Below are 23,359 nucleotides of genomic sequence, written 5' to 3'. Positions count from 1 at the left end.
AGTGTTTTCTTTAAAATATCATAATGAAAGGCCATGCCCCACAATTTCTCTTAAAAAAGAAAAGCATACTTCTTGTTAGAATCACCTTATGATTCTCTGTGTTTTTCAATAGATGCTTCATTTTCTTCAAAGAGGAATATTCATAGTCAATTGGTTAGAACTTCTGTGTGTTCACCAGGGAAGAGTTTATCTCAAAACTATAGGACTAGATCTGATCTTGTACTTACGTGAAAGTCATCAATACTCTTTGTTTGGGGTTTTTGTCTCTTTTCTGCTGACCCTGTGAAATTGTTCCTGAGAGCTGAATGAGAATTAGAATGGCAGTTAACTACTTATTAAAAGTCTCTAAGGAGGGTTTTATGATTTACTCTGAAACATGGGTTAATCTCAAGGTTCCAAAGTGTATAGGGACATTCTTTTCAAATCATTCAGCTACCTGATTTTGAGGAGTCATTGGTGCTTGGTGAGGGGCAGTCCAGAAGTTCATGTATTGAGAGGACTGAGCACGGGGAGGACAGGGGCTCATGGTAGCCTACGATGATGCTTGGTTGAGGCTTCAGTCAGTGAGCTTGGGAAAAAAAAGAAAAAAAGCATTACGCAAACAGAGGAAACCCTAAAGCATTGCTTGTAAATTACTTCTTGCCCATTTAGTTCAGGCAGTGATGTATACTCCCAGAAGCACGATGTGCACACAAAGCTATCGGTATTAGTAACGAAGTACAAACTATAATGTGACTATTTGGTCACATTGCTGCTTCTCACATGACTAAGGACAACATTTTGGACATTGGGTTAATAGTTTTCAAAAGTATGATGTCAGAAGTCAGTGTCTTTTTGAAAGGTGTGGCTCCCCACCCTGCAGATCTTCCATTTGCCATTCTACAAACGTGTCTGTCTCCCTTTTAAGACAGATTGGCTGAACTAATTAAATTCACTAGAGGTTCATTCTCTCCAAATGCTCAGCAGAAACAATTGAGTCATTTGACATTTCTGGAAGGAGGGCATGGTTTCAAATCCATAAAGCTACACATAACGAGGGGAAAGGATGGGAAGGAATAAGAAGACAGTCTAACATTGACACAAGGGCTTTCTGCTGAGCCTGGGAGAGCTGGGCTGCTGGTCCAATCCTGACTGCAGGGGCAGCACTCGGGCTGTCAGGCGGCAATGTGCCGGTGAAGACTATGGTTGAAGCAACCACAGAGGGTCTGGAAGCCTCAAATGTCTAGTGGTGGTTCTGGCATGATGGCCTCTGACCCTGGTCCAAAGTTAAACCTTCTTTGGAAAAAAAAGAAAAAAAAGCATTACCCAAACAGAGGAAACCCTAAAGTATTGCTTGTAAATTACTTGTTGCCTGTTTGTTTCAGGCAGTGATGTATACTCCCAGAAGCATGATGTGTACACAAAGCTATTGGTATTAGTAACAAAGTACAAAGTATAATGTGAATATTTGGACACATTGCTGCTTCTCACATGACTAAGGAAAACATTTTGGACATACTTCTCCATCTTTATGATTTGTCAGTAACATACTTTAAATGGACAGCATAACTCTGCAGGCTAATTGAAGCTAAATCTCCTGACAGCAGTCATATATCCTTCCTTCCCAATCTCTGAGCATTTAAGAGTTGTGCTATACGATATAATTTTAAAAGCTAGTTTCGAGAGACACTCTAGAATATTTACATAGAATGTTAAATATTTTCATCAACATAGTTACGAAAGTGAGTATTTCTCTGAAATAACTTGAGTCATTAGTCATGTTTCTAAACCACCCAGAACACTACTTCGCACCTGGAAGTTGACTTTAAAAACATGAAATCACATGTAATGATTACACAAATATAAATCCTATAACCTGAAAAATTCAGGACATTTTAAAATGACTTTTTTGATTTATATTCTTGTCATTCAGATGTCTCATTCTGTTTCCATATTTGGCCCTTTAATAAAAGTCAGTCATGCCCCTCTACATTCATTCGTGTGATAGGTGAATCTTTAACGTAAACGACTGTCTTCTATCACTTGTGGATTTATTTCAATCTCTTTTCCCATCTGTCTCTCTACAATGCATGAATTCTATGTTCCTAATTCCCAAAAAGCAACCAGCACGGTTTTAAACTATGTTGCTAGCCAGCTCAAGTTGTCTTTCAGATGATTTGATTAAAAACTACAAAAGAACTACTTTCAACAAAAGCTTCTTATAGTGGAACGCAAACATTTGTGAAGTGGGTTTGCAGTACTTACCCTGCATTCACAGCTTTAGAGGGAAATATATGCGGAGAGGAATTAATCACAAACTAAATCCCACCCCTAGGCCTCCTCATACATCTATCAAGGAGGTTTACATGTGCAGTGGCTTTTCTACAATCGAATCTTAGTTACACATCCCTGTTTTCAATATCTCATAAGAAAGGCAAGAGATGTTTATTTACTGAAGATATAAGAAGAAAAACAGCAATGTTGAGTCAATATTAAAATCATCATAACAAGATAACCCCAAAAAACAAGGCTTATTCATAAATCCTAGTCATAGAGACTTACCCTTCTGCGAGCTTGTTCTTAAAATTAATCATATTGTGATATGCAAATGAAGAGGCTGCCCTTTTTTGACATTTGAATAATAATTTGGTAGGTCTGGGATATTTGCATCCACTTTATTATTTACACACTCTTAAAGTTTGGATGTTTTCCGCTTTGGATGGCATAGCTCTGAAAGCAGTTTTTCTCTAATCTGGGAAATAAAACAAACGGTGCTTATTAAAAGTGAACTTTTATGCCTAAAGCTTTAAATTCACAAATCCTTGTAGCACACAAACTACAAACAGTTCTGGGCTTTGTTAGTAACACATGCTATCCTGGGGGACAGAGGCAGGAGAGCGCTTCCGTGATTGAGCACAGCCTTGTGAAGAAATGGCGGTATTAGAGACTTTTTTTCCTCTAACACTTCTAAGGAGTAACTTACAGCTTTTTGCCATAAGAATGTTGTGCTGTTGAATGAAACAGCGTGTATAAGGTGATGTCCTAGCGGCAGTCGCAACGTTCAGTTTCTGCCACGTTTTTCGCTGTTGTGCATAACTCAGCAGAGCACAGAGGAAGTGCTCCCTGGCTTACCAGAATTTGAACTTGAATTCTCTGATCTAGATAATTTTAGATACTTTGATTTCATTATAGAAATTCCTAGACTACTTGTGGGATAAAACAAATGCTAAGACCATATTGAGTTTCATCGAGCTGAATTAGCAGAAAATAAAGATAAAATGCCTTTCTATTTAAGCACACGATGATGTTTTAATTGTTACAGCATTTGGCATGCCTAATGTATACAATTCTTGACATTCATACAATAACAAAAGAAGGTTGTTTGGGATTTTTCTTTTATTTCCTAGTGTCTCCTTTCCTCTCTAGGATTTCTCCCACCCCCATCCCAGCCCTGGCTTTTAGCTCTCCTTTCATTTCTCCATTTTTCTATAAGGAAAAAAAACTCTAGGCAGCAAAGGGATATATGTAAAAATACCTCATTTCGATGTAGAGAGGCCAAGGCTGCTTATTACCTAGCTATGATGAACAGACCACCACGGTTGTGACAACTGATGTAGATGCCTCCAGGGTAAAACAAAGGTTTACATATTACACAAGCAATTTAACTGTTTTCTAAACAGATTGCCAAGACAGTGGGAGTTGGCAGCCCACACTGTGTTTTAGGTTTTGGAGACTTGGATTAGAAGTCACTGCTGATTACGAACCTTTTTATTTGTCTTCTGTGAACTACAAGCAACCTAGTAACCCAGCAAAGAATTCTTCACAGCACTTAAACTTGTCTTCCTAGTTTCCCCAGATTACATACACAAATCACTTGACAAAAGTGGTGTAAGGGTCTTGCGTATAGATAACCACACAAGACAATTGTCTTGTTCTAACCCTTAAAGAGTTCCGCAAAGTGAAATGTTTTATAATCCTTTTTGTGCAGTAGGCAAGGAAGAAAAGAAAAGAGTTTGGGCAAAGATTATCCAGGAGAAAGAAAGAGACTCTTTTGGGGGTTCCAGTTGAAACACAATAAAGAACATAATTAACTTCACAATTCTTTGTGTTTTTCATTTGACTGCAGGGAGGAGATGAAAGAGGACTGCTAAGCCTTGCATTCCATCCCAATTACAAGAAAAATGGAAAGCTCTATGTGTCTTATACCACCAACCAAGAACGGTGGGCTATGGGGCCTCATGACCATATTCTCAGAGTTGTGGAATACACAGTATCCAGGTACCACTAAAAGACATTTCATCTTATTTTCTCATTATCTCTTTATAATTTTTTGTTTAAAAATTACAAATAATTAACCATCAGGTGGCAATAATTAAACCCCAATCTCCATCTGGCTTAAAATCCTGTGTGTGTCTTTAAGGAAAATTGCGAAAAATGGTAGCTTTGCACTTCTCCACAATTCTCTTTCAACTTAAAGGCTACACTTTGGAAACCTGGAGACTAACACAATTTTTCAGTAATTTCTATTGGCTACATTTTTCAGTATGTTTGCTTATTTACGTGCCACGTGTTTTCTTCCCCCTTTGTGCCCTATTTACTTTCCGTGGGTTCACCTTACGTCTTTCTCAATCATGGTTTGTTTCCTCCCCACCACCTAGAAAAAATCCCCACCAAGTTGATTTGAGAACGGCCAGAGTATTTCTTGAGGTCGCAGAACTCCACAGAAAGCATCTGGGAGGACAGCTGCTCTTCGGTCCTGACAGCTTTCTGTACATCATCCTCGGTGACGGGATGATCACGCTGGATGACATGGAAGAAATGGATGGGTTAAGGTAAAAAAATCCAACAAAACAACAGATGCCCCTTGATGGTAAAATGTTTTAAGTGAGTTATATCACTTATGTCTTTGAATGATATCACCTCAGTTAAATATTCAACTTTTATTATCAGCATCTGCCTTTATAACATGAAGAGGAATTCAAATACATATGCTGTTATAGTATTTTTGAAAGTCGCTCTACTGAGATGTCCTGAAACGAGTTCCTGCTGTGGGGTTTGTGCAGTAGCTGCCCTGCACATCCCTGCTGCCTTCGACACTCTACCTAATGGACCAGCATTGTCCAGCGGAGCTTCCTGGGGGACGTTAAATATGTGGTTTGGCAAAAAAAAAAACCATTTTAGAGGACGGATACCAAAAGCAGCGCACCACCAAGGCTGCAGCCTTCAGCCACCGTCGAGCTGTGTCTCGGTGCTGCCACGTGTCTGAAGCCAAACTGCCCCTGGTTTCATTTCCCACGATATGGAATTTGGAACTTTAATAATTTTGTCTCAAATAGGGGGCGGGGGGGTGGTTTTTTAGCCATAGGGCAACTTCCCTGAATTGAGTGTAGGCGCAATACGTAACAAAAACGGAAAGCACTTACGTTGTCCTCCGATTCCTCAGCGACTTCACAGGTTCCGTGCTCCGTCTGGACGTGGATACTGCCATGTGCCACGTGCCTTATTCCATACCCAGGAGCAACCCGCACTTCAACAGCACCAACCAGCCCCCGGAAGTGTTTGCCCACGGCCTCCACGATCCAGGCAGGTGAGAACACAAGCCCGTCCTCTCTCCTGCCTTACAGCAGGGCCGGGATTCGCAAAGTGGGGAAAGAAGGAGGGTTTCCGGGCGCGGAGCAGCTAAGAGTGGTATCCAAGGTTATGTCTCTAAAATTATACTGGTTCATTATCTTACCCAGTATTTTGCCCTCTTTCTTCTATTAATGTGTGAAGCAGACGGAGAAGGCAGATTAGACAAGGCAGAGGACAAGTTCACAGAGAAATATCGCCTTAACATTTTGGAGAGTTATTATTGGATAAACACTGGTGGACAGATGTCATGATGAAGACTTTAATCTGAACAGTTCAGACAGATAATAAACTTGGTCTCCTTAAACCGCTCTAAATGTTAATTTCCTTATAAATACCTTAAATGAGGATGGTAATAGCCACCTTGCAAGGATGCTGTAATGATTAAATACAGATCTATAAGTGAAGAATCAAATAGAGTATCTGACACACGTGATGGATTTTAAATAAATTATGGTTCTTATTATCATAGCTTCACTTAACAGGTGATGACACAGTGTCGTTTGGAAGGAATTGAGCTAAATGTTAACATTTCTTTACTTGCAAGAAATTACAAATACTGAAGGAATTCAGACTGACTGTTTACTACAATGAACCATAAAGAAAGGACCGCTAAGAAGAATGTAGAATGAGACATTTGGGGTATACTTGAAAAATGCTAGGAAGTGTAATATAGCAATTCTATGATGAAAGCTTTATCTAATCTGTGGTCTGTTACTCATACTAAGGGGTATCTGGCCACATTTATTCGTTTACTAGTTATTAATGCTATTTAATATTTATTGAGTGTTCACTACATGCAAGGTGAGTATTTCTCGAACTTCTTCTTTTTATAATCCCTCCTGCCCTTCACCTCCCTTCCATCAAAGTCCAAGTCTACAGTTCATTTCCTTTTTGGCATCTCAGCAGATCTTAAAATCTGGGCGACAGGGACTACTTAAGGTGGGTTCAGGAAGTGGATGAAACTGTCACATTCCATTCCTAGAGCTCAGAACCCGGCAGATACCACCACAAAGCAGCACTTTGAAGTCGAGCAGCCTGAGTCACCACAATCCCACTGGAGCCTTCATGCAACCTTCCCGGGGGGTCCCGACCCTCAGTGTGAAAACACAGGGCGAGGTGCCTTACAGACCTTACGTGTGGCAGGACGCCTGTGCGGTGGAGTCTCACCTCTTCCCGTGATAGAGGGCTGAACAGTCTGCCTCCCTCCAAGAGTATTTCAAGCAAAGGAGGATTTAATAAAGCAGAAAGGGAGCTAAAATCATTATTGGCTAAAAGTAAAGCTGGCTCTTATTAAGCACCTTGGTGCAGAGTAGCAAACCACGTGTCATGTGCCCATCATCTGATCGGTAACTGTCAGCCGCCACTCTGAAGTAGCTGGCATCAGGCATCTCCCCCTGCCTTTTTTTAGACTTTAATCTTTAGATCAGTTTTCAGTTCACAGCAAAATGGAGCAGAAAGCACAGAGATTTCCCTGCCTCCTCACATACATAACCTCTCCCACCCAAGTGGTACATTTGTTACAATTGATGACCCTACACTGACACATCATTACCACCCAAAGACCATAGTTTACGTAGGGTTCCCTCCTAGGGTTGTACATCCTATAGGTTTGGACACAGGTATAATGACATGGATCCACCCTTATAGTATCACACTGAGAAGTTTCACTGTCTGCGCTCTTTTTTATATGAGACTAAAGGTTAAAAAGGCCGAGTGGTTCTTGGTGGATTTGATATTCAGTCAGAGCTAGACCTCATGGTCTCCAGCAACTCCACCTTTGGGAGACCTGGCCAAAGGTCTCTTTGCTCTTTCTTTGTTAGAAACACAAAGCTTTTTTGGTCAGAGTTTCTCCATTGTCAAAAGAAAAGCGGTACAGGAAAAATTTCTCACCCTGCATGGACTTGGTTCCACCTTAAGTCACAGCAGGCCTGTGTCAGGATCCCTGCCAGACGTTGTATTCTGCGAATCATTGAATTAATGAGGACAAGAGAGTGACTGCGGCCACAGAACCACTAACCCACCTTCGGCAGGTCAGGCTAATGTGAATAGGATCATTTGGAGTCAACGGGTTTTGTTTCACTGTTGTTGTTGCTTAAATAATTGCTGCATGTGACTCTTACGTCTCTTAAGCCCCAGAATCTACTCTCAGATTTTCTTTTTAATTTTGTAATTTATTTAATAGCCCCAATGAATTTGTTTTTGTCATTAGTGTATTTTATTGGCCTAAAACAGTGATTCTCAATGGGATGACTTTGCCCCCAGAGGACATTTGGCAATATCTAGAAGCATTTTGGGGTTTCACAAATTGGAAGGAGGAGATCATGCTACTGACATCGAGTGTATGGAGATCAGAGATGCCGCTAAATATCCTATAGTGCTCAGAACAACCCCTTCTTCCCCCCCAAAAGAGAGAACTATCTGGCCCCAAATGTCAATAATGCCAAGCTTGAGAAACCTAAATACAGTGCAAGACTGTTTTCCAAATTTGTGAGAACTTCAAAAATGTTATTCAACTTCATTCTTCCCCCAACCCAAACTCCCCATACCTAGGCACTCATTGACTTCAACATTCAACAAATATTGAGCCCCTCTTATATTCCTGGGTTTGAACTAAGGAGTAGAAATACAGTGATAAAGAGGTCGGAAGTGGTTCCTGTCCCCATGGACTTTACAGTCAGTGGCTTAAGTCACAGAAATATTCTGGCCCCAGATTGGGGGGTGAATACAAAGTCAGAGTCCACGTGAAAGACTCAATGGTTGTGGGGATCAGCTTTATCTTATTCCTTGAACTGGAGTGCATGCTTTCCTTCATCAGAGCAGCCCACACTTTAGAACGTAGTGATTCTATGTAAGAAACACAAAACTAATACGATAACTATTACAGGTTATCTGTGACTTATGATGGGGTTAAGTCCCGATGAAGCCATCATCAGTTGAAAATACCGTTAAGTCGAAAATGCACTTAATGGTCCTCACCTACCGAACATCATAGCTTAGTCTAGCCCACCTTAAACGTGCTCAGAACACTCATACCGGCCTACAGTTGGGCACAATCTTCTAACACAGAGCCTATCTGATGTTGAATATCTCATGTCATTTATTGAGTACTGTACTGAAAGTGGAAAGCAGAATGGTTGCAGGGGTGCGGAATCAGTGTCAGTGTATCGTTGTTTCCCCTCGTGATGCAGTGGCTGACCGGGAGCTGCAGCTGCCGCTGCCCAGCATCACGAGAGAGTATTGTACCACATGTCATTAGCCCGGGAAAAGATGAAAATTCACAATTGGAAGTATAGTGTCTACTGCATGTGTACCACTTTCACAGCATCATAAGCTGAATCATCATTAAGTTGAGGACCAAGTGTTCTTGGTGTCGCACGTGTTGCAGATGTGAATTGATGGTGCTGCCATTCTTACCCTTATACTTTACCAGTGTATTATACATGTGCTATTCCTTAACAACAGACTAACAAGTGTTCTGAGTCAGTGTGCACATTCATAATGGAGGTAGATACCAAGAGAAATTAAGAAATACACTCCAGAGATCATTAAACTTCAGCAGAGTAAGCAAACAGGATGTTTCCTTCGGTGGTTTTTAGAGGTTCCAAACTAAATCGCCTGTAGGATCCTTGCCAGCCCACAAAGGATTCCTATGTCAGGAATCTCTGGTCTGAGCTTAGAAGATACCCCGGTTGGAATTCATGGGTATCACCCCCATTTTGTCGCAGATGTGCTGTGGATCGACACCCCACTGACATAAACATCAATTTAACAATACTTTGCTCAGACTCCAATGGAAAGAACAGATCATCCGCCAGAATCCTACAGATAATTAAGGGAAAAGATTATGGTAAGTAGAGCATAATTTGTTGATTTGGCTTTCGTTTGGGCTTTGTTTTATTTTAATATATTAATTGAAGAGAAAAGGATTTCTGCAAAATGAGCATTTGGGAAAGCATCAAAATACTGGCCTAACCATGGTGAGGGCGTCAATTGCTCACTTTTTAAAGGTCCAGTGACTCTTACAAGCTCTAGGGGTTCCATGTGGGTAATTACCTTTCCCATGGATTGAATGGTGCTCTGTAGGTCCAAAAAATTTAATGGACCTTCAAAAGTTAGCAGTTTATATTTTGCTCATCTGAGAATCGAGATGAATACCTTCTATTTATTTAATATATAAGGGAGAACTTGTCTTAACATCTTATATACAGAGGGAAAAAAACAAGTGTTGAAGGTAAGAAATTTCTCAATACCCAACGTACTAGTCTCAGCAATTAGGAAAATTATAAGTGTTTCAAATAAGAATGTATTTTTTAAAGGTGTTTATTTTAGAGAAAACAAAGTAATAGACTTATAAAAACATGGCTTATTTACCCAAGTCATGAAGATGGAATGTTTAGATCTTATTTTTAATAACATGATTACTAGAGTATTTAGAGATACATATTAAAATATAAGGTTAATATTTTTCAGTGCTTTGTATATGCTCCTTTTAGAGGAAACAATATATCAAATATGATTATGATTCAGGGAATATAGTAGATGAAGATTATTAAATTGTTGGCTTCTTCTATTTATTCATTCAATACGGATATTTACTTAGTACCAGGAATGAAGCAGCTGTGTTGGTTCATGTGGTATTCAGTTATTTTACTTTTTTTTTTTCAGGTATTCATGTATGTGTGTGTGCATCTTATAACAGCCAAACCAAAGAATAATGTGGTTAGAAAAAAAATCTAATGAGTCACTAGCTTGTGGGAATTTTGGTTATATTTGTAGATTAAATTCTGCAATCACATTAATTGGGATTCAGCTGAAACTGGTTATAATATTGATGGCCTTACATTTATGTATTAAACACACAGCCACAGAATCCTTTAACAATGTGTATATATATAGATATATATATACACACACACACATATATGCACATACATGTATAATTTTATTTGTTAATTATACCTCGATAAATCAGGAAAAAAAAAAAGCAAATAGCCACAACACTTACTACCTGCCAGCTCCCGCAGTAAGCACTTTGCAAACTTCACTCATTTCATTTACAGAGAAACCCTATGTGGTAGGCACTCTTATTGGCCACATTGTACAAATGAGGGAACTGAGACACAGAAAGGTTCACTGTCACACCACGTAAAGTGACAGGATCTGGATTTGAACCTGACTCCAGAGTTCATGACCTTAGTCTTTCAGTTATGCTGCCTCTCAGTATCCTGGTTATTTAAAACATATCTGTTCTACTTTTTATAATATCGTATTCACCATAATCACATGGGGTGGGGGAAGGACTTTAGAATGACTGTCTTTACACAGAAGTTTTTGCCTAAAATACTTCCTGTTGATAGTGACTTATTTAAGTACGTAATAAGTAATTTTCAGATTAATTTGCAGCTGACTTTGTATCTTTTCCATTGCAACTGGCATCCCTGTATTCAAGTACATAACGACATGCCTGGAAAGACTGAGATACATGTCTATCCACATGTAATTCTGAAGGAATGACTGAAATAGACTTTGCTAACCACATAACTCTATAAACAGAACTCTTAAGACATTTTAAATGAAGATATTACTTGACTAAGTGACAGTGTTTTAAAATATGCAACAAATGTGGTTTTGAAGACCTTTTATGTACCATACCTTTATTTTCTTTAAAGTTTGAACTTTTAAACATTTTATAAAATTTGAGAGGCCTGGCTCAGTTTAGTAGGCATATGCAAAAGCATTTCTACAAAAAATTCAATATTCAAAAAATTAAGTATTTTTTTAAGTATCTTAGTTCTAAAGTCCATGATTTTGCAAAATACCAGATTCTAATGTCATTGAAAATTTTATACATCTTGGCAGTTATAATAACAACAAGCATTTGCAGAGCATTTTTATTTCATTCCGCTATGCGTAGAAGCCCTTTACATTATATTTAATTACATTATATTTAAGAAAACGGGGTAATTATTTTCACTAAATATCTACAACAAGTATCCATCTTACGCATCATGGAACACATTTCAGAGTTAAATTACTGCAATAATTGTGGTGTGGCCTACATGACTTTTCCTTTATGAAAATACATTTCATTTGATCTAATGTTATGTTTATTTATTTCCAGAAAGTGAGCCATCACTTTTAGAATTCAAGCCATTCAGTAATGGTCCTTTGGTTGGTGGATTTGTTTACCGAGGCTGCCAGTCGGAAAGACTCTATGGAAGCTACGTGTTTGGAGATCGTAATGGGTAGGTTTCCTGATACCACAGTTTGATAGATCAAATGACATATCCATTGATTATTGGGCAAACCATCATAAAATATTTAAATGATTGCCTCCTTTTAGAAGTCAGGTGTGGGACACACATAAATATTATTATTTACTTTTAGTTCCACCATGTTTGGTGGGATAATTCAAGAACTTCTTAAAAGATGCTTTTTAAACAGACTTGATCAAATTCATAAAATAATTTTTAAGAGCAGAGAGGTCTTCAGATAGACATTTCATATTATTTAGAGTCTTCCCTTCATCCTTAACATAAATTCACCATGATCATGAGTAAATTGAAAACTGTGGTTTTATGTGAGTTGTATAAATATTTTAAAAATTATCTGGAAGGCTAAGAATTTTTGCTTTTGCCAAACTTTTGGGACTTTTGGCAACAGACCTTAATTTGTCTCTATTCATAGGAATGCTACAAAATTAAATTTTAACCTAAAGTTTAGAGGTCACATTGTTGATAATTATAAGAAACTCTGTGATGAAACCCAAAATAATCTTGTTCCCCAAGTCACTGGCATTCAGGCCATATGGCAGAGCTGATATGCTTGGTCGCTGAAAGGAACTAAAAAAGAGTACTGACCCCATGATCTTCCCCCATCCCTCTCTCTGATTAATAGCACAGCATGGAGTCTAGTCCTGGAGAGGAAGTATCATTCTCTGGATGAAGGGGAGGGCTTTTCTCAGACTCAGGTACTTTTAGTACCCCGCCTCCAAACAAAATATTATCTTAAGTACTTTCTCTTCACATGGGAATTTCGGCGTATTCACACAGATTATGGGCTATATTATTTTTCCCTTTAGAAGCCAGGTCTGTGGCACAACAATTATTTATTATGAGTTTTATTTTAAACATTTTATTGTGTTTTTCAGGCAAAAGCACATTTTCATCATAGGTTTCTGGTATGTTTTGTTGTAGGAATTTCTTAACCCTCCAGCAAAGTCCTGTGACCAAGCAATGGCAAGAAAAACCACTCTGTCTTGGCAACGGTGGTTCCTGTAGAGGTTACTTTTCAGGTCACATTTTGGGATTTGGAGAAGACGAATTAGGTACTGTACAAACTATTTCTGTTAAGTTCCATTCTCAATCTTTGCCCAAGAGGCTCTGTTCTGCTCTGAAAAATAAGTATAACAATCTCATCCTCCATTTGTTGGAAAAGTAACCTACAGCAAAGAGGACCAACTCAGTATTCTCTTCCAATAAACTTTCTCTGGGGGTCTTTAAACCTTATTCCCACCCACGCCACCAGAAATATGAAAGTAATAAAGCAGAAAACTGGGAGTCGGGAACAAAAGAGAATTTTTGAGTCTTAAAGACATAAAATTTTAAATGTCTACTGATATTTTTGATGCAGCTAAGTCATCTGTTTATATTCTTTATCTGAACCTTTGCACTTATCCATGTCTCTTGGAATAAATTAAAATTTGTTGTAATCTGAATCTCAATTTTTATTTATTTATTTTTTTTTGCGGCACGCGGGCCTCTCACTGTTGTGGCCTCTCCCGTTGCGGAGCACAGGCTCCGGACGTGCAGGCCCAGCGGCCATGGCTCACGGGCCCAGCCGCTCCGCGGCATGTGGGATCCTCCCAGACCGGGGCACGAACCCGTGTCCCCTGCATCGGCAGGCGGACTCTCAACCACTGCACCACCAGGGAAGCCCCTGAATCTCACTTTATCCCTTATTTTTTTGCCCATCGAGGCATGAAATTTGTGCAAGATAATCTGACTTTGTAGATCTGCTTTCCAACAGAATGGAAATTATCTTCTCATTGATAATCTCCAGGATAACATACAATTTATTTGTTGGTATGTTATCAAAATGTATGCAGCTTAACAAGCAAAAAGAAGTAGATATTGGAATGTTACCCATCAAAGGGTGAAATGCTACCAATTTTAAATTTCAGAGATAAATGTAGTTTTCATAATGATTCCCTTTAAAGAATAATATCCAAATAAACTATGGCTACCATGCTCCTTTAGCCTTGGAGATAAATTTCTAGGTGTTAAGAAAGAAAAGTTGTTTCTATCTAAATCAGAATTATTAATCATTTTTAAATGTTTTTTTATAAATTTATTTATTTGTTTATATTTTTGGCTGTGTTGGGTCTTTGTTACTGCACGCGGGCTTTCTCTAGTTGTGGCGAGCAGGGGCTACTCTTCGTTGCGGTGCGCGGGCTTCTCATTGCGGTGGCTTCTCTTGTTGCGGAGCATGGGCTCTAGGCTCACAGGCTCAGTAGTTGTGGCTTGCGGGCTCTAGAGCGCAGGCTCCGTAGTTGTGGTGCACAGGCTTAGTAGCTCCGTGGCATGTGGGATCTTCCTGGACCAGGGCTCGAACTCGTGTCCCCTGCACTGGCAGGCAGATTCTTAACCACTGCGCCACCAGGGAAGTCCCTAAATCAGAATTATTTACTCTAAACACGCAGATTTGGTTTTCCTACATCAAACAGAGAATTCATCAGAAATACATCCATGCCATTCACTTAGGTTACCAAGGGACTCAGACAAGTTTCCTGAAACACAACACACAGATTTCAAAGCCGCAGGAATATAAGGATTCAAAGAAAAGAAGTCCAATCTATCTTTCTCTTCTTCTAGCATTGAAAGCATCTTGCATTTAATTTTCCCTTGAAATTCTCCTACCCCATTCAAATGAACCAGAAAGATACCTTTTCTCGCTTAAATCTTCTGTAATTGTAATTTAAATGTCATTGGCAAACTCTGATTTTAAAATATAAATTAGGATCACATTGTTTGTGGCAGAGTTAGAGATGAGTATTTAGAATCATTTTGATGAATCATTTTGATTTCCCCAGACCTTACTGCCAGTGACTCACCATCATTCATCCTATTAGCATCACCCCCATTAAAATATCCAAATATCTGTCCACACTTAATACAGTGTTGGGAGGAGAACCAAGAAATGAAGCACATACAGTTCTTACTGTCCAAAAGCAACAACATAGTGTATATTTCATAATTAAAAATAAATATACTTTCACTCTTTAATGCAAAACTCTTTGGTTTTTAATTAAGAGCCATATATGAAAGTGAGTTAGAGCTTTCTTTTTTTTTTTTTTTTTGCGGTATGCAGGCCTCTCACTGTTGTGGCCTCTCCCATTGCGGAGCACAGGCTCCGGACGCGCAGGCTCAGTGGCCATGGCTCACGGGCCCAGCCGCTCCGCGGCATGTGGGATACTCCCAGACCAGGGCACGAACCTGTGTCCCCTGCATCGGCAGGCGGACTCTCAACCACTGCGCCACCAGGGAAGCCCTGAGAGCTTTCATTTTTTGAAACAAAAAGTGTTGAGAGTCTTTTTCTATGTGTGTGTGTGTTTTTAACTATAAAATTAGGATGGGTTTGTTGTAAGGAGTAAATGCAGTAAACTACATAAAGTACTTGAAATAAATATGATTTTTTTTACTTATATTCCTTTGCCTTTTAATGTCATTTTAATTTTTTCTGTTGTGTCTGTGTTTTTAATGTAAATCCCATAACATCCTTTCCAGAAGTGAGAAAGTAGTAGGGTGTGCTTAACACAATAATAAAGTAGAAGAGACATATAGACTAAATCAAGACCTATTTCATGAGTGAGAACCAAATATAAATTTTAAAGCCTTATAAACATATAATCATAAATACAGCTTCTAATTCCCTATTCATGTGATCAGTTCTATATATTGAATTATATGGAAGGAGTGGTAATAAACGAGAGCGGTTCTCTCCTAAGAGGGTACTCCATCTGTTGTAGTTCATTTTCAGGAACACAGCCTGGTGTCAGGAATCAGAGACATGGAGCTGGGATTGAGCAGAAGGGTCTCTCTCTCTCTCCCCCCCAGCTATTTATTTAAATGTATTTTGTTTAAAAAGCTAAAAATTAAAAAGGAGTACCCAATGCCATCTGGCCTCAAATTATCAATTAACAGTAACAACTTGGTAACCAAACCTTTGAATCTTGGGTGGAATAAATAAAGATAAAACTTGCCATTCTACACTCATTCTACAACTATTTATTGAGCACCTATTCTGCACAAAGCTCTGTTCTAGGAGTTGGGGATACAGGAGCAGATAAAGAGATAACAATCTAAACTGTTTTCATGAAACTTACATCCTAAAGGAGGACAATAAAAATAATTCTTAAAAAATATATTGTACACTAGTTGGTAATAAGTGCTTAGGAGGAAAATCTAGTTGTAAAGAGGGATAGAGATGGCTAGGAGTTGGGACAAATGTACTTTTAAATAGAACAGTCAAGAAAGATGATATCTAAGCACAGACATGAAAGGGGAACAATGCATCTAGTGGTGGTCTACTGACAGGATCCTGAGATAGGACTTGGGACAGATGCTGAGGTGGGAGGAGCCTGGGACACCAGGGGCCTGAGACAGGAGGCTGGGACAGGAACCTGCCTTGCATGTCCAAAGTCAGGAGGTGAGGCTAGAACCATTGCAGATGGGGTCAGAGCAGTAAGGGGGGGACATTGTAGGCCACTGTCAGGACTTACCTTTGCTGGGAGAGAGACTAGATGCCATTGGAGGGTATTGAAACAGAGGAGTGTGATCCAATTTATATGATCTAACTTGCCTTTTAAGGAATCCCTGCGACTGGTATGTTGAGAATAAACATAGAAGAATAAGAGTAGGAACAGGGAGATCAATTAGGAGGCTGTTGCCATCTTCCAGGTGAGAGATGAATATCTGCTCGCACTGGAGTAATAGTGAGATGTGGGGAGAAGTGACCAGAATTTGGATGCACTCAGGCAAGTGATCTTCTGAGGATGTATGAATATATAATATATGTATATACGTACACATACCTACATACGCATACATATATACATACGTATTATATATATATATATATAATAATCTGCTAGGCAAAAGAAGGTAAGGCTTTGTAATACTGTGAATTAACATTGTATTTCTCTCTTCATAGGTGAAGTTTACATTCTATCAAGTAGTAAAAGTATGACCCAGACTCACAATGGAAAACTCTACAAAATTGTAGATCCCAAAAGGTGAGGTTTTTTTTAATATTCCGTTAAGTCAAGTAATATTCTCTCAGTTATTCCAGTGCATTCAAATTAGTGATGGAATCGCAATTAGCCCTCAACAAAGATGAACATTTCCGCCCCGCCCATCTGCTAAGTGCTCTCCTGAGAGACCCTCAGTTCCAGTCTCTGAGGCCTAGACTTGAACACCCTGAACTTTAAACTATATTTCGATCACGTTCATGGCATCTTTGCTGTCCTCTGAAAGCAGCATTATATCTGTGGAATCAGGATCCTCACTTAAATGTCCGAGGAGGACCCCGATGTATGAGGCAGCGGCTTCCGCTCTCTTGTTGGAAGCAATAAACCCTCCTTTCCTTTCGAGAAAACCAGGAGCATTCTGGTAGACCTTAGTATGACTTTTGTTAGGTAATCAGGATAAGTTATTTCGGCAGCTCAACATTGGAGCCTCATTTTATAACTCGATGCTCACAGCTTCTGTGACTAAACAAATGAAAACTGAAGAAATATTTTGTTATTTATTTCAGCAAAAGGAAGATGTGAACGTTTTAATCCTTTAGAGAATATAATTATCTGTCTCCAGCTCTTCTCTACCCACCCACCCAACTTCAACACACACACAACTTTCAAATTATCTTGAGTCATCATTCGTCAGTTGTTAATTTCATGGATAAAATCAGAACTCTCAGAAGCTGCTAAAATTATATACTGTCAAATAGATATTAGCCATAATTTTAGAAACAATTATTATAGGACTTCGGTATCTTCACAAATACGACTACTGTGGAACGCCAGTAGTGGTCAGACCCTAGCTTTGCCGTGCTGTGAATTTCCAATTCTTTCTATGCTAACTTAGCTTCATGAGCCCATTTGGAAATTTAAATTTCAAGTCCCTTTTAGGAGAAAAAATTCCAAAAATCTGCAAAGTTTACTAAGAGCATTCATTTAATTCCACTTTAAAAATATTTGTAGGTTATAAATTGTGTATGTTTTTCTGAAAAATTCACTGACTAACAAATGGAGATTCTTGTCCTTTTTCCATACCCTAAAACACTATCTTTCCTGAGAAAAATATAGGTTGACATTGGTGCTGCAGAACAAAAAGAGACCAAAAACGATCTCTCTGTGATAGAAGGCATCACATACACCCATCTATCACACAGTGATAATGACAGCTTTCCTTCCCTATTTAACAGTACACATTTTCTTTCACAGTAAGAGAAGTACCCATCTACACACTGTAAGGGTTCTTTTCTTCCTTGAGTGTGAAACCAGTGTCCTTCTGTGAGAAGCAAAGTAATGAATGAAAAATAAAATAGACACTCCGGTGCTTGTTGAAGGTGGCAATATTAAGAACAAAAATCAAACCAGTGTTAATTCATAAAATAGCATTCTAACGATTCAGAATGAGGGCTACGATTTCACTCAGATCTATTGCCATTAGTTTCAAAATAGCCATTGTTTTTCCATTATATTTGTCAAAGTTGATGTGCTTTTGCAAGCTTTCTGGTAGTGTTATTAATTCTCACTGCTTCTCACAGAAATGTTTCTCTCTTCCTCTGGATTGTTTAGTCTGTTGGTGGTGAGTTGAGGTGAATTTTACACCTTCAGTCCATTATTAGTGTCTAATTACCAGGGCTGCCATGAGGGACCTTGGCTTTGTGATCATGGGGCCTCCTCTCGTAGGGTGGTCTCAGAGTGACATACCTGAAAGGCCTGACTTCTCATTATGGTGTCTGTTTCTGGTGAGTCGTGTCATGCGTGCGGCCAGGGTTAAGATGTGTGTTTGGTTTTCAGAAGGTGGGGGGATTAACAGAGTCCCAGAGACACAGTCCTTGTACACAGGCCCAGGCATACATTTCAAAATTAAACTGACTATAAGAAAACAAATGTTTTCATAAACATTTGTTGGGAGCCTCATGCTGTTTCGATTTGGAAGCCAACGTTTGTTATTATAGTAGTTCTCCCCAGATGAGTGGAAGTTCTATATAAGCAGACACTTTTTAGTATATGTGAACGGGATTATTTTGGAAACACGAGCTAATTACTAACCTAGCTGTGTTCAGGATGTCTGCTTCAGAGCACAACTGTTTTCCTAAAATGTTTGAGGGAGAAATTGAAGAAAGAGCCTCATCAACGGAAAAAAATTATACACAGACATTTCTTGTTACATCAAAAAACCTAACTCGAATTAAAATCTTAGTTTAACTGTATTCTTGTGGAAGAGCCCCAGACTTGTCAGAATAATGTTTTCAGAATGAATTTCAAACATTCAGTTGACTCATGACTCTAAAAGAGAATAACTACAAATCATAAAATTTTTATATTCTGTATTGTGTATCATGGAAGTTACATTCCTATACACCATAAGATTTATGTTTTTTCTCTTTTTTCCTACACACACACACTCACATATAAGAAAAATGAGGGAGTTTTGAAACGATATGTAATATTCTTTGGTCATTTTGACAAAGGTAGACGAGGTCCCGGCATTACCAGCTCAGTCTGTAAGGGCAATCTGGTCTCAGGCTATATGTTACATAATCATTTACATAAGTTTAAAATCATTTACGGTGGGCATCCTTCTCAGAAAAGGATGGCAAGATAACCTGTTATAAAAAAACAAATTCTATTGTTTGCAATCAAAAAAACAAAAATTCTATGAGAATACAACCAGCTTTCTCTATGGCTTCACTAGAACTCAGGAGTTTTTAAAGGAAAAGCAGAAAAGGGAGGAATTTTGCCTCCCTGTTAGAACAGGGATACCTTCAGAAGTGGAAGAGTCTCATTTCATGGCAGAGTGGAGTTAGAGGCGAATCAGTACAGTCAATCATTCAGCTTGCTGGGCCACTTTGCTGGGTCCCCCAAAGCCTCAAGTACTGGGTTCTGCATGCCCTGGTCTGGGATGCTGCTTCAGCCAGCAGATGTCAAGGCATTGAGTACAAGAGCTGGACACTCATTTCAGTCTCACTTAGTAGAGCCATCTGAAGCCTGTCAACATGAGGAAGTCTATCCTGGCAGGATAGGCAGTCAAACGGTCTTGTCTCTGAATCTTCCTTAGTGTGGACGCTGCATTGTGGCACCATACTGTGCTCCTTCGCCTGTCAGTAAAGTACAGGTCATCATTCTGCCTCTGCTACCTTTCTGTAGAGCACTGTGAAGATAATTAAATATTGTATTTAAAGCATATGCAATTCTTTAGTACCATTGGTGTTCATTCCATGCATTCAAGAATTATTTGCGGGTGATCTCTCAACTTTTGAGATAGTGTTAGTTTCAAAATTGAGGTCAAGGTGTCCACGGAGTTTTAAAGAGCCCTGAGTACCTAGTTTTCGAATATCCAAGTCATGTCTTAGAGGCTTGGTCTTTGTTAAATCTTTTCAGAATCACACAAACGCTCCTGAGGGATGGAGATGAAAGAATTCTAACAGAGTTTTGAACTTTCCAAGCTTTAGTTTTATTTTATAGAACACAAATATTTTCACACTATTGAAAAAGATTCTTTAATTTTTGTTTCAGATGGCCTTAAACTAAATGACCTTTTCTGACCTGGAAATGTTTCCAGGGTTATTTCTCCAGGAGTTCGTAAAATAAAATCATTCTTAAACATGTCGATTTAATTCCTGTGTACCCAGTCTTACACTATTTTAACACGTTGCTTATCTGTTAACCCCCTAAGTCACACAACCCAGTCCCTTAAGAGGTCTATAAATTAACAGTGCAAATTCCCAGCTTCAAAGGTCATTTTGCAGAAACATCCTGTCCCCAGACTCTTGTGTGACCAACATCAAAAACTGCCCTCCTGTCTCCTCCCTGCCCCTCCTGTGATGACCCCACTTACTGCTCTTTGTTTATTTATTTGTTTATTTAATATCTTCATCCTACTCCTTAGTCTACTGGATGCTGAAGTGTGCTTTTTTTTTTTTCTTCTCAAAAATCACTTCATGAGAGGAAATTGGTTCTGTTTATCCTTCACATATGTCTCAGGGAGCCGGCAGGCAGCTCTGCCATCCTAAAGAAAGCCATGCATAATGGAGAAGGTTTAGCCCAATAAGCCAGTCTAGTCCCAATTCATCAGTCAAAGTTTTATGCAAGTGGCCTCCCTAGGTTGATAAATCCCCACAGTGCCTGTTGACCCAGCTGCCAAGTCCTCTTGCTGCAGGCGGTGTTTTCATGGCCACCCTGACAGTAATACAAACTGTTTAGCAGCTCCATTGACCTTTCAGCTATTAACAGGGACACAGGCTCGACGAGGGACTAGTTTTCAAACATGACAGAATTTCTTAACACTAGAGGTCATGAACAAGTATATGCCCTATAAAAATTCATTCAGCATGGTGGATGTGAAGTCTAAAAGACAAGGAAGCATGGTCCACATTTTTGCTATAATTTTTCCACATTTCCAATAACTAAAAAGAGTATACACTCAGGTGCCAGCTTATATTTTATTCTTAATATGCTATAGTTTACGTGGTAGTGCACAACATTTTTAGTGAACAGATCCTTCCTATGCTGTCAGATACCATCTGAAATTTTAAAGATATGTTGCAGAAGAATGAGATAAGATCAAAGTCAAAACTTCTAATGAGTGGATGAGTATGCATACATAATACATGGTAATGGCCTAAGTGTAACTGGAATTTTATTCATATTTTACCAAGATTTGTGTGTTTCTGTATATACGCACACAAACACACTTAAACATACTCAGGTATTCCATACAAGGCTACGTAGAGCCATCGCCTATCTCAAAATATACACAAAATATGATACCATAATTTATGAAAAAATTTTCTCTAAACGCCCATGCTATTTTAAAAGTCTGTACTATAAAGCTTCTTATGTTTATATCCTATTTTCTGAAGATGTGACGTATGACCACAGCATTCAAGGGAATTTTCTGCTTTATACTAATTATAGTCCTTCTTAAATTATCAATTTTAAATGTTGAAATATCAGTTCCTAGAGTAATTGTACAGATTGCTATGAAAACTTGATTGATCTGCCACTTACAAATGGCATTTGTTAAAAAGGCATAAAATGGAGAATATGAATAATTAAAAATATATTCTTCAAAAAGAGCCTCATTTGTTAAGAGCCTCTTAAAAGCATTTCTTTTCAATACCCATGTTTCTCCCCCACCTGGGACAGTGGTGGAAATCTGATATTATTAGACCTTCTGAATATCTTCTACTTTTATTGTGACAGTGGATCATCCAGATGTTACAGCTCTCGAGATAAAGGCAGATTTAATCTTGCATAAAACAGCCACACAAATTTGCAAAGAGATGGTTTCTAGAGGAAGATATACTTTTTAAAGAAAAAAAACTACCTTAGCATCATTTTTTTACTAATTCATTTTAGTTGAGCTAAAAAAAATCTGTTGCTTAAATGACTCGTTTTTGTCAACATTGACAAGTGAATCAAAAGGTGTAACATCAAAATTTGTGAACGTGTCATCCCAACAGTCTTCAAAGAGAATTTAAACTGACATTTTTGTGCTATTTTAAGGGACAGAAAATCATTTCAAATTTTACTTCCCATTTAAAACATTTAGTGATATTTAAAATTTCTGCCTTCATAGAATACAAAATTAAAACACTAGTAGTCTACAGTTTTTTAAGTGAGAAAAAGATTTATTTTTTAGATGGCTTCTAAAAGAAAAATACTATATAGGCTTTAAGACTTTTGAATTATGTTGTAATCAAAGTGTTACTTAAAATGTCTATTTTCCCAGTCGCAGACATTTCTTATTAAGTGTCTAACATTTTCATCAATTATGGCTTATGAATCAAGTTTTTAAGTTAAAAAAAAATTGGTTTTAGACGTAAAATTCTGAACAGAATGTGGTTCCTTCTTTATATTAGGAAGCAATGGCATTGGCTTTTTATTGTACCCTAATTTTTCAGTTTTTATTTTTCTATCATATCAAAGTACAGTTATACAAGATTAAGACATGAGATTGAATCAGTCTGCAGGTATCTTTGGCTTGTCTCCTGTGTTCAAGATATTGTATTATGTGCTATGGAGGGAGAATATACGTGAGAATTTAGTCCTTTCCTCTAAGGAGCTTATTTTTATCTTAAATCAGGAGATTGCACACATTACCTAAAACATGAACAATATTATCTGAGATAAATATTGCCACTTTGGGACAACAAAATTATGCCAGAACATTGTACATTACAAGTTGCCAGATAACGGTCCAGAAGGTGATGGGTAAAACTCACCATGAGTTGGCTTCTTGGTCCAGTCTGTTCTACCAGGGGGAACAAGGCCTCAGCCCGGCTGCTGTACAGGCAGAAGGCGCCTTCTCAGTTGACTGTTAAAATGAGAAATAAGTGCCCACAATGAGTTTCCCTCCCCCAGGAGACATTCCTCCAGCTTTGCATGGCTCTCTGCAGGTTTCACTCCCTCCTGAGTTCAAAGCGTCACGTCCATCACCATTTTGGTTTTGTGTGC

At 38.6% G+C, this 23,359-nt stretch overlaps 1 protein-coding gene across 2 annotated transcripts in view; it reads left to right on the top strand.

Moving 5' to 3' along the window:
* HHIP (hedgehog interacting protein) overlaps positions 1 to 23,359 on the top strand; it is a 95,101-nt gene that overhangs the window by 53,662 nt on the left and 18,080 nt on the right. For both annotated transcript variants that reach the window (XM_067736773.1, XM_067736772.1), the window contains exons 5-11: positions 4,106 to 4,257; positions 4,638 to 4,811; positions 5,423 to 5,566; positions 9,336 to 9,457; positions 11,732 to 11,855; positions 12,807 to 12,937; positions 16,822 to 16,903. In XM_067736773.1, coding sequence (XP_067592874.1) covers positions 4,106 to 4,257; positions 4,638 to 4,811; positions 5,423 to 5,566; positions 9,336 to 9,457; positions 11,732 to 11,855; positions 12,807 to 12,937; positions 16,822 to 16,903 — 929 coding nt within the window. The remainder of the gene's footprint in view (positions 1 to 4,105; positions 4,258 to 4,637; positions 4,812 to 5,422; positions 5,567 to 9,335; positions 9,458 to 11,731; positions 11,856 to 12,806; positions 12,938 to 16,821; positions 16,904 to 23,359) is intronic.

Source organism: Pseudorca crassidens, chromosome 4 (assembly GCF_039906515.1).
Source record: "Pseudorca crassidens isolate mPseCra1 chromosome 4, mPseCra1.hap1, whole genome shotgun sequence".
In the NCBI taxonomy this organism is placed as follows: domain Eukaryota; kingdom Metazoa; phylum Chordata; class Mammalia; order Artiodactyla; family Delphinidae; genus Pseudorca; species Pseudorca crassidens.
Note: the sequence above shows the minus strand (reverse complement) of the source record. Positions and strands in the feature narration are given on the sequence as shown.